Below are 15,888 nucleotides of genomic sequence, written 5' to 3'. Positions count from 1 at the left end.
TAAATGAGGTATAAGACTGATGATGTGACCGTGCTCAAGACTCTTGCATTTATTTAAGAATCTCTTGCAAATTCATAGCGACACAAAGTAGAATGGTGATTCCCAGGGGCTAGGGGGAAAGGGTAATGGGGAGTTACTGTTTAGTGGGTTCAGAGTTTCAATTTGGGAAGGTGAAAAATTTCTTAAGATGGTTAATGGTGAAGGTTGCACAACGATGTGCATGTACTTAATGCCATTGAACTGCACACTTAAAATTGGTTAATAGGTAAATTTTCCATTAGGTATATTTTACCACAAAATTTAATTAGTAATTTAAATAGTAATGAAAAAAAAAATCTTTTGCAATTCAATTAAAAAAAGCCCTAATGGTAGAAGATGTCATTTGGAGAAAGTGGTCAGCTACCTCTTCTGCACATGGACAGCACTGTTGGAGCTACTTTTCCCTTAAGAGCACTTAGGTTTCTAGATCAAGGAGAAGAGGCCCCATGTCTGAATGATGTCATAGACCCCAGAAGTAGCTCCATCCCAGCACTTCTCACATGTGGACGTAACACAGAAGAAGCAGCTGTGGGAGAGAATGAGCCAGAGGTGCTATCTGAAGAGAGGGCTGGACTGGAAATAAAATGATGAGATCTAGGATAGAAGGGAAGGAGGCATGGGGGAAATCTTGCCCATTCTTCTGTGATACTTTATCCTACTTGGAGTTCACTGAGCTTCTTGGTTTTGAACATTAATGCTTCAGGGTTGTTTTTTTCCCCATCAATGTTGTGAAATCTTCAACCGTCTCCCCTCCTTCTGGGACTCCCTAAACATATGTTGCATGTAGTGTCCCACACATCTGACACCCTGTTCATTTTCCCTCTTCCTTTTTTACTTCTGTTCACTGAAAAGTTCTGAAGCAATTACAAATTTGTTAGTGGTAACTTCACAAGAGCAGCCAGCTGCTCTTCTGGAACAATCGCTAAGCTCAGACACCGGTGCCTTTTGCCCTTGGTCTGTGCAGCAGAGCTAGATGTGGGTCAGGTGAGATAGGAGGAGGAGGGGAGTGGAAGGAGAGCAGAGAGAGACAACAGCTGATCACTATTATGTGGGTCCACGGGGAACCCTGGGAGAAGGGAGGCCTGAGCCATGTGTGGGGTGGAAGTGGAGTCCAAGGTGGAGTCCAAATAGCTCAGAGGAAAACTGCCTATCATCAGAAAAATGTGATAGCACTGCCAAATGCACAGGAAACCAGCTGCAGAAACTGTGAAAACTCTCATGGTTCTATGTGACAAGATTCGTTAAAATGATAAACACCTGCTTTGGGCTAAAATTATAGTCTATCATCTTTGATTTTCTATACTTCCCAAATATCATAAATAATATTTTATAGGTGCGTTAAAGACCAGTGTGTCGACACAGTTATTTAATAAATTACTGCAACATTGCTGAGCAGACTTGTGGTTTGCAAATTGGCGGTGGGGAGGAGAGGTAAATCATCAAAGATAAGAGGCAATATATCCCCTTTAAGGCACTGTCATTCTTGAGGCAGAGAATGAAAATGAGAAGATACATGTTCTACCTTGTGGGTAATGACTGAGCCAATAGATGCAAAAACAGCTTAAACTTTATGTTCAGTTTGAGATAAGATTCCAGAAGTCTTCTCATGTCTGTACTAAATTATAAAAGAACAAATAGAAGTAATCTAAACTGTCCGGCTGATTGCCTGTATTCTAAGTAGAATCATAGCTTGGAACTTGCCCTTCTAAAGTCTGACAACCCTAAGCACCTGTGTGCAGAGAACTGCATGAGCAAACATGCCTGGTTCCTCATCAGGAGCAAGGCGCCTTGGGGGGCAGAACCTTTGCCCACATCATGGTCTTCCCTGGAGCCCAGATTACCTGGGCCAGGTGGGACAGGAGTGACCTGGAAAACTTAGAATGAATGACAAAGTGTGTTTATCCTCTTTCCATCTCTACCTGATGCTTCCCAACTACTTTAATATTGGGGTCTTTTAAACCTTTGAAATATCAACAAGTTGAGAATAATACTGGCTTTATAAGGGCCACCTGGGACTGGACCACACAATAAATTCAGGTGCATTTGTCTGTCAAACCCCTCTACTTAAACTCTCCTATTCTGTCATCACCTTATCTTCCTGGTACTCTCATCAATACCCCACCTCCACTTCATCCTCAATCTCTGGTCCTCACCCCCATCCCCAACAGTTTGCAGTTGCCTGAAACTACCAAGAAGTTGATTAATGGCTAGGCTCTTGGCTAATGTGTTTTAGGAAAGACTTTTTCTTGGTACTTTTGCATTTAGAACAACAGCAAAAAAACTCTTCAGCTATCAAAAAAAACTCTTCAGCTCTGCAAAGAGTATAATTGGATAGTTGCATGCTTTTTTTTTTTTTTTTTAGGAAGTAGACAGTTACCTAATGACAAACAAAAGGCATGGTGGGGTCAGATTTATGGTCTTGGAGGACTGAGTTTAGAGGAAGGGGACACCATTTCTGATTAACGCCCAAACCCCCTAAAGCCCTTCCTCCATTCAGAGTTCAGGATTTTCTCTAGGTGAACGTGATCATGCTGACTACCAAGGGCCTAAGAATGTGGTTCCTGCAACACCCTCACCATACAGATTTTTCTGATGAAAGCTCATGTCTTGAGAATCAATAGAACCAGGAGTAAATTGGTGGGCCCTGAGCTTGCCCTTTGAAACTCAGGATTGAAAAAGCCTGGAAGCCCTTTTTCCCCTCTTCGCTTCCAAGATGATCAAGAAAAGAAGGAACAATGGTCGTACCAAAAAGGGCCACGGCCACGTGCAGCCTATTCGCTGTACCAATTGTGCCCGTTGCGTGCCCAAGGATAAGGCTATTAAGAAGTTCGTCATTCGGAACATCGTAGAGGCCGCAGCCGTCAGGGACATTTCCGAAGCGAGTGTTTTTGACGGTGAGCTTCTGGCGCGTGAACTGTCCTATGTGCTTCCCAAGCTGTATGTGAAACTGCATTACTGCGTGAGTTGCGCCATTCACAGCAAGGTAGTCAGGAATCGTTCTCGGGAAGCCCGGAAGGACCGAACACCTCCACCCCGATTTAGACCTGCTGGTGCTGCCCCACGACCTCCACCAAAGCCCATGTAAGGAGCTAAGTCCTTAAAGACTGAAGAAATACTGTTCCCTGGAAAGACAATAAAGTGGAAATTATACTTCAAAAAAAAAAAAAAAAAGAAAAAGCCTGGAAGGAGAAATCACATGCCACTTCAGGCCTGCTCAGCTTTTCAGAGAATATGCTGCTTCTCCTGTTCTTAGTGGCCAATCTCCTACCTCCAGAGCTGAAAGAGGTAAGTGACTCTCCCTATCCTCAGAGCCCTGGCTTATTCCAGCAGCAACACTTCCCCAGTGCCCCAGCTAAGACTATTGCTATGATCGTTCCTTGCCTCAGTCCATTCCCAGAAATTTGCTAAACCCCAGACCTGCCGCTGGGTATATAGTGCACAGATTACAGGAAAGACTCCCACGGAGACCTGGTGGGTCTTCTCCTCTCCATAGGTCACAGCTTGGCACATGGAAAGTTACTTATAATTAGGATGGCACAGGATCCTGGTGTGGAGGGAAAGCTGAAAATGAGGCTTATAACTTCCCATTCTCCAAAGCTAAGAGTGGGTTGCTCTATCCCAAGAGCTATTGTCTAGACCAAGAATGAAAGAGCTATCTTGCACTGTTTCCTAGATGTCACCTTCTCACTCTCCCCACTTTCTTGAGCCACCCTGCTCCACCAGGGCAGATATCTAGAACCTAAGTGGGCCTCTCAGTGTTGCCTCACCACTGATCATGGCCCTAATGGAAGCTGGCTTCCACCCAGACCCCCTCCTCCCATTTCCCAACCTCACTCTGATTTCTAATCCTGTACATGTGTTCCTCTTTATCTTGATGGTTAAATTCCTTAAAAAGATAAATCGCTGCTGAGGTTCAGGCTGCATTAGGACCAAAAGCAATTTGGGGGACTGTTCATTCGCATATCCAACAAGTATTTATGGGACATTTACTATGTGCCTGGTTCATGATGGGGGAGAAAGAAGCCAGAGAATTCTGCTCCATGAGCTCAAATTTTCAGGTTTTAGAAACCAGTCTCACCTGGAAGTAAGCAGGACACAGGGGGTCTGAAAATCTCAGGGACAAAGAAATAACCAGGGTAGGTCAGAGAGATTTATTTCCAGGTCTTCTAGATGGTTTATCCGGAAGACAGATCACTTCCCCTTCACATGTATTTGAAGTGCTCCAGAACAAGGGCTGAGCTCCTCATCTCTACAGGGAGATCAGAGCTAAGCAAGGAAACAGGTCATGCTGCCAGCCCGCCATGCTGCCCAGGGAAGGCTGGAGCCCCCATCTCATTGTGCTGGGTCCCTGAAGACCACTGCAGACTATCCTCCTCTGGACATCCCACTGTTTTAGGTCACCAGGCAGTGCCCGTCCTGTCTCCTATGAACAGAGATATCCACGGAAATTTTCTCTTTCAGGGGAGATCAAATGGGGCAGAAAGACCAGACCACAAGCCCCACCCTACATGGTCTCTGTATGCTTCTATGACAACAAACAAGACTGGAGCAGATGTAGGGGTTTCCTGGCATAAGACAACTTCGTGTTGACTGCGGCTCACTGGGACAGAAGGTGAGGAGCACAAAAGAGTCTTGTCTTTCTGGGAACCCGTAGTACCGTCCCAGGGCTTGTAACTCAGGAAGGTCCCTGAGCATGCAGAGCCAATGGCTAATCAGTGGAGCCATCTGATCTGCTCCGGCCAGGGCAAAGTGAGTGTGGGATACTGGGGAGGAATGTTTGGAGAGAGGCCTGTTAAATTTACGGATGTCAAAATGGTTTAGTAATTTTTTGTACAACAAAACAGTGGATTATAATGTAGCCTGGAAAAATTATACTTCTGAAAATTCGGTGGAAACTTGAAAAAGCAATCTTATTTTTTTTTAATTGAAGTATAGCTGATTTACAATGTTGTGTTAATTTCTTTTGTACAGCAAAGTGATTCCGTTATACATACATTATTTTTAAAAAATATTCTTTTTCATAATGGTTAATCATAAGATACTGCATGTAGTTTTCTGTGCTATACAGTAGGACCTTGCTGTTCATCCATTCCATATATAATAGCTTACATCTGCTAAGCCCAACCTCCCACTCCAGGCCTCCCCCAACCCCCTCCCCCTTGGCAATCACAAGTCTGTTCTCTATGTTTGAGTCTGTTTCTCTTTCGTAGATAGGTTCATCTGTGTCATATTTTAGATTTCACATATAAGTGATATCATATGGTTTTTGTCTTTCATTTTCTGACTTACTTCACTTAATATGATAAACTCTAGTTGCATCCATGTTACTGCAAATGGCGCTATTTCAGTCATAAAAAAGAACAAGTGGTATTCTATTGTATACGTGTACCACATCTTTATCCATTCATCTGTTGATGGACATTTAGGTTGCTACCATGTCTTGCCTATTGTGAATAGTGCTACTATGAACATAGGGGTGCAGGTATCTTTTAGGATTAGAGTTTTGTCTGGATATATGCCCAGGAGTGGGACTGCTGGCGAAAAAGCAATCTTGATGGGTATCAGTCTAATGCGGTTTTTAGTTGTTCTGGGGGTCATGCCACCTAAAATCTTGAAATGGTTCATAATGTATTTGGAAGATTTCATCCACTTCTGAGAGTTTTTTTGCATTTGTATAAGAAAGACATCTCCTTTGAGCTACTGGAACTGCTCCTGGGCTGCCCTCTCTTCTCCAACCCGAGGTTCAGGTGGCTTTCCCCTGGGGCACCCACCATTTCCCAGACAAACTCAGACCACCATTATCAAGGTTACCAGACCTCACTTCTGTGATGTTGCTATAATTATGACAAATCACCAGTGGCTAGCTTCTCCTGACTCTGATGCTCTGCCCCAGGACACAGGCACCAGGCCTCTGGGGGACCGGAAGTCTGCCTGAGCTATGGGGCAGGAGAGAAGTTCCCGGTGGGGTTTCTGTCCATGAGCTTGCCATGGTTTTGTGACTTTCCAGACAAGTCAGTAGGGCTTCCAAGACAGAGGTGGAAAGTGGAGAAAGAAAGTGGGAGGAGTTGTGTTCTTTTACTCTAGTTTTTGGTGTGCAAAATGCTTTCTTGCCAAAGCTCTGCTGCTGAGGTTTACTTATCGGGGGAGGGTGCTGAGCTGTGAGAGGTGGTGGAACTGGCTTCTGGGATGATCATGAAGGGACTTGTCCTCTGGAGGTGAGCACGGTGAGGTCTGTAGAAACGTTTCCGTCAGGGCCGCTGGAGGCAGAGAGCTGCCTTGGAAGTGCTGACTGGCAGGGAGAGGCTTAGAGGAGAGATGGGTCTGCCCTGGGAGTTTCCTGGGGACTGAGTCCTGACCTGGGCGGTGCTCTGGGGCTCTAAGTAAATGTCACAGAGAGGAAGGGCTGGATGAGGGCTCTTCCACAGCTCTCTCCTCCCCCCTCCATCGTCAAGTATTCTTTCCACCTGCCAATGCAAACATTTAACAATGAGACTGTTTTCCCCCAGAACATACAAGCAAGAGAGAATTCCTATGGGTAGGTGGTAGCAAATATAGGAAAAATGACTGAGTAATTTCAAAGATGTGTTATTGATTAAAATTTTGTTGATAAGTGACCTACACTGAATGTTAGGCAAATGACTTTCTGGCAAGAAATAGCTATAAAAGAATGATCAAATTTACCAAAGCATTTCTGCATATCAGTTGCTTTGCTATGTGTTCAGTGATTATTCAAGATTATGGAAACTGCAAAAATTCAGGTGGGAAATGTCACACTGCGAGGAGTAATTACCATTTTGATGAACATAGAAGAACTTCCCAGCTGATTCTTTACAGTTACCTTGAGGTGCTAAAAGCACGGTGTTAAACTATGTGACTTCAGAAATCTATTATTTGAATATAATATTGATGTATCAGTCATAAGCTAATCTTTAGTATAAATTCAAGTTATTTTAGCCAACATATTGTACTGTATAATTTTAGAGTAACGAAACCGGAAGGAGACCCTCATCACATTGAAAATGAGAACATTGGTCTATAGTACAGTCAGGGCTGGTATGGGTAAAGGTTTCAGAAACTCTGGCTGTCCATAGACACTTGGGTTGCTCCCATCTCTTGGCCATTGTGAATAGTGCAGCTTTGATATGGGTGTTTTGTTAGATATTTTTAAGAAAGTAAACCGTTTTTTTCCTTTCTTCTAGTACTTGTATGGTTTGATTTTTTTACATTTAGATCTTTGATCCCATCTGAGTGTTATTTTGGATTATGATGAGAAGTGTGGACCCAACTTTATCTTTCTTCCCCAATGATTCTCTATTTTGTTTCAATGTCGTCTATTAAAAGTTCATTGTTTCCCAGTGATTTGAGAATCGTTTACCATATATTAAATTGGGCCTTGTATGGAATTTCAATTCTCTCTTTGATCTGCCTGTCCTACCCACGCCAATGGCACACAGTTTTGGGGCACACTTTAATACCTAAAGGAGAGTCTCTGGTAGGGTGGAGAATGAGGAGCCTTACTCTGGGGAGAGAGAGGTCCTTCCATCACTCCCCAGAGCGGGTGGAGGGGAGACGGAGGAATGGATGGCTTGGAGGAGAGAAGAAGCTCACCCTGACTCCCAGGATGGTGGGGATGGGGATTCACTTGTCCTGGGGAAGAGACCCCACTTTCCTGGAGGAGCTCACACTCAGTCCTGGCACACATTTGCTGGGTACTGAATCATGTTTAATGAACAAATGAGAAATCGGTTATTTCCACTCTAGATGTGGATGTTTATTAAGGCTCTGGGAACCGCCCTGGATCTGGGCTCTGCCCCAGAGAAGGGGAGTCAGTGACAGGGCGTGTCACTCCAGCCCCCACTCTTTGAAGCGTCTCATCGTTCTCCGTATCCAGGGCAGGAAGCTGGAAATCCTGGTGAAGACTGCTGGAGGAGTCCCAATCCTCTTTCCGTAGGAGACGATGCCCTGGGCCACGTTGTTACACACAAGGGGGCCCCCGGAGTCCCCCTGTGGGCAACCAGAGGAAGGGACACTAAGCCGGGCCTCCATTCTCCAGGCCTCCCCGCTCCTGCGGCCCTAAGGCCCGCCCTCAGAGAAGACAGGGGTGGGTGGGCTCCTTCCACTGCTGGCTCTGTGTGAGATGGGAGGGGGGGGGAGCAGAAGTCGAGCTTCTGGATTTTTCCATCACTGGGCTTCAGCCCTGGCTATGGTTATTCTCCAGAACAACCCAGGTCAAGGTACCTTCACCGGCCCCAGGAAAACGCTGCATGTGTACGTCCTGTGTCTGGTGCACCTGCTATTCCCCCAGAGACCGGATTGATGGGGAAAAGTCCCCCACCTCACTCTGGTCTGGGCCCCAGACTGAGGCCATGGGGATGTAGTCTGTCCCCACTGCCCAGCCTGCCCACGTCCCTTTGTCTCGGACAGTGTCGGCAGATGCCCGTGGTCTTACCAGGAAGGCGGATTTCCGCTCTCTTGGGTCGCCCACACAAATCTGTGTTCGGTCAGTGTAGAACGTGAAGAGTCTACTGCACTCCTCACCCCTCTGCACTCTGATCCATACATCCTGGAGAGTGTCTGTTCTCCTGTCCAGGCCGACAAGGCCCCAGCCGGCCACGGTGCACAGGGTCCCAGGACTCAGCCTGTTCTGGGTCTGAGGCAGAGCCACCGGCCTCACAGCTCGATTACGTCTGACTCTGCTCCTCAGCTGGCAGGAAGCACGCAGGCACTCAGGGACTGTCGATGCCGTGCTCACCCCACGCCCACCACCACCCTGGGAGTCTGCTCGGCTTCGCCCTCCCTGGTCCCCCAAGCTGGGAGGGAGCAGCCCGGGTGAAGGACCAGAGGGTCGGTACCTGCAGTAACGTGATGTCATTCTGGTGGTTCTGCGGATTGTACCTGGGGTGGGGGATGGCTCTGAGCACCGGTATGCGCTGCTGAGTCCTTTCCAACCTACTGACGTTGTGGGCCCCCAGGATGACACTTATTTGGCTGCAAAGGAAAGGGAGCCCAGAGGTCGGTCTGAGCTGCAGGAACTGCAGTCCCCGATGCAGGTCACGTGACAGCCCAGGGTGGTGAGACCTCAGCCAAGGGAACGTGGGGACAGGAGGGCTCTGGGACTGGGCTCTATGCCCTTGGCCTCCATAGCCTTGAGCTGGGGGTGGTGGGAAACCCAGGGACCTTATATTTGGCCTCCCCTACAATAAAAAAGGAGCTTGAATTCATATTTTGAGCCCCAATGCGTGCCTTCCATCTCCCCATCTTGCTCTTTTTGATCAGGTCCTGCTTTCTCCCCATTTACACTGGCCTGCTCCCTGCCCCCCAAGCCCTACCTGCTCTTTTTTCACCCCTTTATTGCTAGAACCCTGCTTTCAATGGCTCATCTCAGGAAGTCTTCTGGAACTGCTTTGCTGGTGCCCAGAAGCCCCTTAGTGCCTCACCTTCCCAAACAGTGAGCTGCTGTCATCACAAAGTCTTCTCGCACCAGGAACCCCCCACAAGTTTTCAGACGTGGAGTTCGGATCTGAACATATGCCATGTAAGGGTGGGAATGGGGCCTGGCCTCTTGGCCTCTGATGATCTGCCCTGGAAGGAAGCATTAGGCACTTATCTCTGCACTGACAGGTGTGTGGGCTTCGGCTTGGTGGCTCCAGAAAGGTTAGAAGATGGCGAGGCAGGAGAGGTGCTGCAGGGGCCGGAGAAGCTGGTGGTTCATGAGAATTGGGTCTGCAGGGCACCAGCCTTGGGGGGAGGCTCCAGGATTCTGCAGGAAACGCTGCTGGCTCCCCATCCCGGCCTCAGCTCCCTCCCACCTCCCCACAAGGCAAGGCCAGCTGCAGCCTCCCATAATGAGGAAGGTTCCTCTGCTGTGGGGACGGCAAATCCGGAGCCCTCTGCGCAGCCTCTCCCTGCAGTTCCGTGGTACTTTCTTCCTCAGGGAGCCTCCCAGATCCCTGTGAGTCCAGCTCACGGTCAGGTCATGAATTTAGGGCTCTAAAGATGAGCTGGCGGGCCTGCTATTGCTGTATCTTTATCTCCGAGGCTCTGCCACAGGAGCTGCAGACTGAGTTCAGAGAGCATGTTTATATAGCAAGTAGTACGTGCCAGGACGACTCCAAGAGTTTTATGTACACTAAGTCATTTAACTCTCATATCAACTCTCTGAGGTAGGCCTGACATAATGCCTGTTTTATAGATGATGAAGCTGAGGAACTTTGAACTCATACAAGCTGCCCAATGATACAGGGTTAGGAAGTGCCTGAGTGGTCTGGCTCCAGAGTCTATGGGCTGGGGTCGGCCTCTGAGGATGGGGACGGTCACTCACCTGCCCTAGCCCTGGGCGGCAGGAGAAGGACCACCAGGAGCAGGAGTGGCTGCATCTTCCTGGGAAGTCTGCCCAGTCAGTTGCTGCTGGTGCTTCCTCCTGCCAGACTTTGAGCCCCTGAAAGAGGAAGGAAGGGTGCGGGTGGGGGCTTGAGAATTCGCATTCCCATTCTCCTGCTGCTGTGATAGGTTTCATCACCCAAGGCTGCCCAAGAGGCTTGCCCACCAACTGCCAGTGATCTGGGGAAAGATAGTAACGCAAGCCTTCAGCACAATATCCCGCACAGCTGCTGAGTCAGTGCTGGCCATGGAAATGGGAACCCAGGGCAACAGGGATGGGGACTGGGTCACTGTGTCCCAGAACCTCAAACCCACCTAATTCAATAATCCCTACAAGCATCAAAGCTGGGAGCTGTCTATTTCCTCCTTCCTCTCCCTCAGGGACTGGAGCCTGCATGTCTTCACCCTTTGGTCTTAGCCCCCTGTTGAGACCCTTGCTGCTCCCACTTCTTTCTAGAAGTTGTCATGCAGATTGAGTAGCTCTCTCTCCTGAGTGTGTGGAGGAGAGGACACTGTCAGGGAAAGAAAAGGGAAGAATGAGGCTCTGCCACTGACCATTACGCTCTCAGGTCACTTGAGCCCCAAGAAACTCTCAGTGAAATCCTGACACTGTGGACGACTTCTGTTTTCCTGCTTTCTACTCAAGGCGAAGGCCTTTATGTTCCAGGAGGTTCTCTGCACGCAGAAAAGGCCTAGTGACTTGATTTTGTTGCCAGCCATCAGGCCCTGGTGGAAAAACATCTCAGATCCTATTCATCCATGGTATAAGAGACCCATCAACCTAATCCCATCTCTGCCCCAGGGGTGATAGCTCCTAAGAAGGAGTTATGTCACTGCTGTGCTTCCTGTAACACATGAAGAAGTAGACCAGGCATTCATCATTGAGAGAAAGGCACGGCAGAGTCCTGCAGAGTAACACAGGGGGCTGTGAGACACTCTTAAAAATACTTAGAAGTCTGTGTTGGCACAGAAAAACATAGCATGGTAAAATTTTTGCAAAAGTATCAGAATTGAAAACTAATACAATTCTCAGTCTTTTATGGTCGTGATAACCCACTTGAAAATCTTATGAAAGTTAAGGATCTCCTCCCTATATATAAATATACACAGATTATCACCAATTTTAAAGCTGTAAAGATCTTAATTCCTTCTCTATTACACTCTCAATGATTGCAACCTCATGAAATTTCTTCATGAATCTGAAAACTAATATGCAGAAAATGGAAAAAAACCAAAAATAGTATAAGAGCTTTATTAGTGCTTTAGTATTTGGGTAAGTTTAATTTATTGTTACTTTAATTTTTAACTCTTAATTTTGTTTTAAAATTATTACTCTAACTTAAAGGGGAAAGTATAAACCAGACTGCCCATGTGAAAAAAGAGGAGTAAAATATATGCTTCCAATGATCTGCATAGAGATGTGGATAGGGGATTTCATTAACAGTGACTAGGATTCCATGCCAATTTTCCCACCAAAAACAACCCAAAACAAACCTGTTTAAAATGTATAAAAGCCTTAGAAGTCTTGAAGAACTCCCAAAGCAAGAGAGATTATTCGGTTAAAACAGAAGGAATAATGGGAATCCAGCAGTAGCTACTATTATTCTGGGGTAATTTGCTGAACCCACAAAAGTTGCACTTTTGTTTTGATGACCATATAAGGTGAGGGGTGTAGAAATGAAAGACCAAGACCCACACAAGCAGGTCTGGTCAAACCCTCCCCACAATAAGCTGGGAACTTAAAAGTCTACACGCTTAAAGTAACAAAAAAGAGGTATTGGGCTAGCTCTTGCAAATAATTTGGTGAAAGATTGTAATTACCTGGACTTTTTATGGTCTCTCAAACCTTGAACTGCCATTAATGTGGTTATATCTTGTGTCCCAAAGTACCTGGCAGAGTCAAATGTAAATCGAGAGGAAATTCACTTAATTCCAGAATTTGACACCTAAAAATTTATTTTTCAAGTTTAATGACAAACATATAGTCAAATGTAAACAGATCAACAAGCAAACAAAGATATAAGACACCATGACTAAGAAATAATAGATAAGAAAAGAGGGAAAAAAACCCCATTAATTATTGGGATAATATTATTAGTATAATAAAATACAGATTGAAAAGCAATTATGCTGAAATAAAAACAAACCCTAAAAGAATTCCAGGGAACATGATCCTTAAAAAAAGTGACATAACATTTGAAAGAGAACTAAATAAGACTTTCAAAAGTGAAAAAAAGAAAAACTAAAATTAAAATCTCAGTGAATAGAGTTAATAACAGTTTAGACAAAGATGAAAAGAGAATTACTAACCTAAAATAGTTCAGAGATCTTCCCGCTTAAGGAAGGAAATGAGCTGCCGACTGGAGTGGTGAGCAGCCTTATTGAGCATCAGAAGAGTGATCTAATAGAGCCAATCTGCAAGGACTGGAAAGTGAATTACAACAGGAGAAAATCAGACTTCTATGTAGTGGATGCTGGATACATATTTAGAAGCCTAAGACACGTGGCTAACAGGGACTTGGTGCTCCGGCCTGGTGTCAGGCCTGAGCCTCTGAGGTGGGAGAGCCAAGTTCAGGACATTGGACCACCAGAGATCTCCTGGCCCCACACAGTATCAATCGGTGAGAGCTCTCCCAGAGATTTCCGTCTCAACGTTAAGACCCAGCTCCACCCAACGGCCAGCAAGCTCCAGTGCTGGACGCCCCATGCCAATCAACTAGCAAGAAAGGAACAAAACCCCACCCACTAGCAGAGAGGCTGCCTAAAATCATACTAAGTTCACAGACACCCCAAAACACACCCCAGGACATGGCCCTGCCCACCAGAAAGACAAGATCGAGCCCCACACACCAGAACACAGGCACCAGTCCCCTCCACAAGGAAGCCTACACAAGCCACTGAACCAATCTCACCCACTGGGGGCAGACACCAAAAACAACGGGAACTGCAAACCTGCAGCCTTTGAAAAAGAGACCCCAAAAACAGTAAGTTAAAATGAGAAGACAGAGAAACATGCAGCAGATGAAAGAGCAAGGTAAAAACTCACCAGACCAAACTAATGAAGAGGAAATAGGCAGTCTGTCTGAAAAAGAATTCAGAGTAATGATAGTAAAGATGATCCAAAATCTTGGAAATAGAATGGAGAAAATACAAGAAATGTTTAACAAGGACCTAGAAGAACTAAAGTGCAAACAAACAATGATGAACAACACAATAAATGAAATTAAAAATTCTCTAGAAGGAATCAAGAGCAGAATAACTGAGGCAGAAGAACAGATAAGTGACCTGGTAGATAAAATAGTGGCAATAACTACCACAGAGCAGAATAAAGAAAAAAGAATGAAGAGAATTGAGGACAGTCTAAGAGACCTCTGCGACAACATTAAATGCACCAACATTTGAATTATAAGGGTCCCAGAAGAAGAAGAGAAAAAGAAAGGGTCTGAGAAAATATCTGAAGAGATTATAGTTGAAAACTTCCCTCACATGGGAAAGGAAATAGTCAAGTCCAGGAAGTGCAGAGAGTCCCATACAGGATAAATCCAAAGAGAAACATGCCATGACATATATTAATCAAACTATGAAAAATTAAATACAAAGAAAAAATATTAAAAGCAGCAAGGGAAAAGCAACAAGTAACATAGAAGGGAATCCCCATAAAGTTAACAGCTGATCTTTCAGCAGAAACTCTGCAAGCCAGAAGGGAGTGGCAGGACATATTTAAAGTATGAAAGGGAAAACCTACAGCCAAGATTACTCTACCCAGCAAGGATCTCATTCAGATTTGATGGAGAAATTAAAACCTATACAGACAAGCAAAAGTTAAGAGAATTCAGAACAACCAAACCAGCTTTACAACAAATGCTAAAGGAATTCTCTAGGCAGGAAACACAAGAGATGGAAAAGACCTACAAAAACAAACCCAAAACAATTTAGAAAATGGTAATAGGAACAAACATATTGATAGTTACCTTAAATGTAAATGGATTAAATGTTCCAACCAAAAGACATAGACTGGCTGAATGGATACAAAAACAAGACCCATATATATGCTGTCTTCAAGAGACCCACTTCAGACCTAGGGACACATACAGAATGAAAGTGAGGGGATGGAAAAGGATATTCCATGCAAATGGAAATCAAAAGAAAGTTGGAGTAGCAATTCTCATATAAGAGAAAATAGACTAAATAAAGACTACTACAAGAGACAAAGAAGGACACTATATAATGATCAAGGGATCAATCCAAGAAGAAGATATAACAATTATAAATATTTATGCACCCAACATAGGAGTACCTCAATGCATAAGGCAAATGCCAACAGCCATAAAAGGGGAAATCAACAGTAACACAATAATAGTACCCACTTTCACCAATGGACAGATCACCCAAAATGAAAAAAATAAGGAAACACAAGCTTTAAAAGACACATTAAGCAAGATGGATTTAATTGATATTTGTAGGACATTCCATCCAAAAAAAACAGAATACACTTTCTTCTCAAGTGCTCATGGAACATTCTCCAGGATAGATCATATCTTGGGTCACAAATAAAGTCTTGGTAAATTTAAGAAAATTGAAAACATATCAAGTATCTTTTCTGACCACAACGCTATGAGACTAGATATGAATTAGACGAAAAAAAACTGTAAAAAATGCAAACACATGGAGGCTAAATAATACACTACAAAATAACCAAGAGGTCACTGAAGAAGTCAAAGAGGAAATAAAAAAAGACCTAGAAACAAATGACAACGAAAACATGATGACCCAAAACCTATGGGATGCAGCAAAACCAGTTCTAAGAGGGAAGTTTATAGCAATACAATCCTACCTCAAGAAACAAGAAAAATCTCAAATAAACAACCTAAACTTGCACCTAAAGCAATCAGAGAAAGAAGAACAAAACCCCCAAAGTTAGCAGAAGGAAAGAAATCATAAAGACCAGATCAGATATAAATGAAAAGGAAATGAAGAAAATGATAGCAAAGATCAATAAAACTAAAAGCTGGTTCTTTGAGAAGATAAACAAAATTGATAAACCATTAGCCAGACTCATCAAGAAAACAAGGGAGAAGACTCAAATCAACAGAATTAGAAATGAAAAAGGAGAAGTAACAACTTACACTGCAGGAATACAAAGGATCATGAGAGATTACTACAAGCAACTCTACGCCAATAAAATGGACAACTTGGAAGAAATGGACAAATTATTAGAAAAGTACAACTTTCCAAGACTGAACCAGGAAGAAATAGAAAATATGAACAGACCAATCACAAGCACTGAAATTGAAACTGTGATTAAAAATCTTCCAACAAAGAAAACCCAGGACCAGATGGCTTCACAGGCGAATTCTATCAAATATTTAGAGAAGAGCTAACACCTATCCTTCTCAAACTCTTCCAAAATATAGCAGAGGGAGGAACACTCCCAAACTCATTCTACGAGGCCAGCATCACCCTGATACC

The 15,888-nt window shown here is 44.6% G+C and overlaps 1 protein-coding gene and 1 pseudogene across 2 annotated transcripts in view; one reads left to right on the top strand and one right to left on the bottom strand.

Annotated features, from left to right (window-relative positions):
• Positions 1-2,731: 2,731 nt before the first annotated feature.
• Positions 2,732-3,216, top strand: LOC309655140 (small ribosomal subunit protein eS26 pseudogene; annotated as a pseudogene). The gene has a single exon. The product of its transcript is annotated as a small ribosomal subunit protein eS26 pseudogene (transcript).
• A 4,565-nt stretch (positions 3,217-7,781) lies between these two features.
• Positions 7,782-15,888, bottom strand: part of LOC309654699 (uncharacterized protein) — a 55,107-nt gene continuing 47,000 nt past the window's right edge. Inside the window, 5 exon segments of the mRNA XM_082449109.1 lie at positions 7,782-8,043; positions 8,489-8,743; positions 8,892-9,027; positions 9,477-9,621; positions 10,361-10,428. Of these exon segments, the coding sequence (XP_082305235.1) occupies positions 7,882-8,043; positions 8,489-8,743; positions 8,892-9,027; positions 9,477-9,621; positions 10,361-10,428 (766 nt within the window). The 3' untranslated portion in view covers positions 7,782-7,881.

Source organism: Balaenoptera physalus (assembly GCF_965194825.1).
Source record: "Balaenoptera physalus genome assembly, chromosome: 2".
Classification (NCBI taxonomy): domain Eukaryota; kingdom Metazoa; phylum Chordata; class Mammalia; order Artiodactyla; family Balaenopteridae; genus Balaenoptera; species Balaenoptera physalus.
This window is presented reverse-complemented; position numbering and strand designations above follow the sequence as displayed.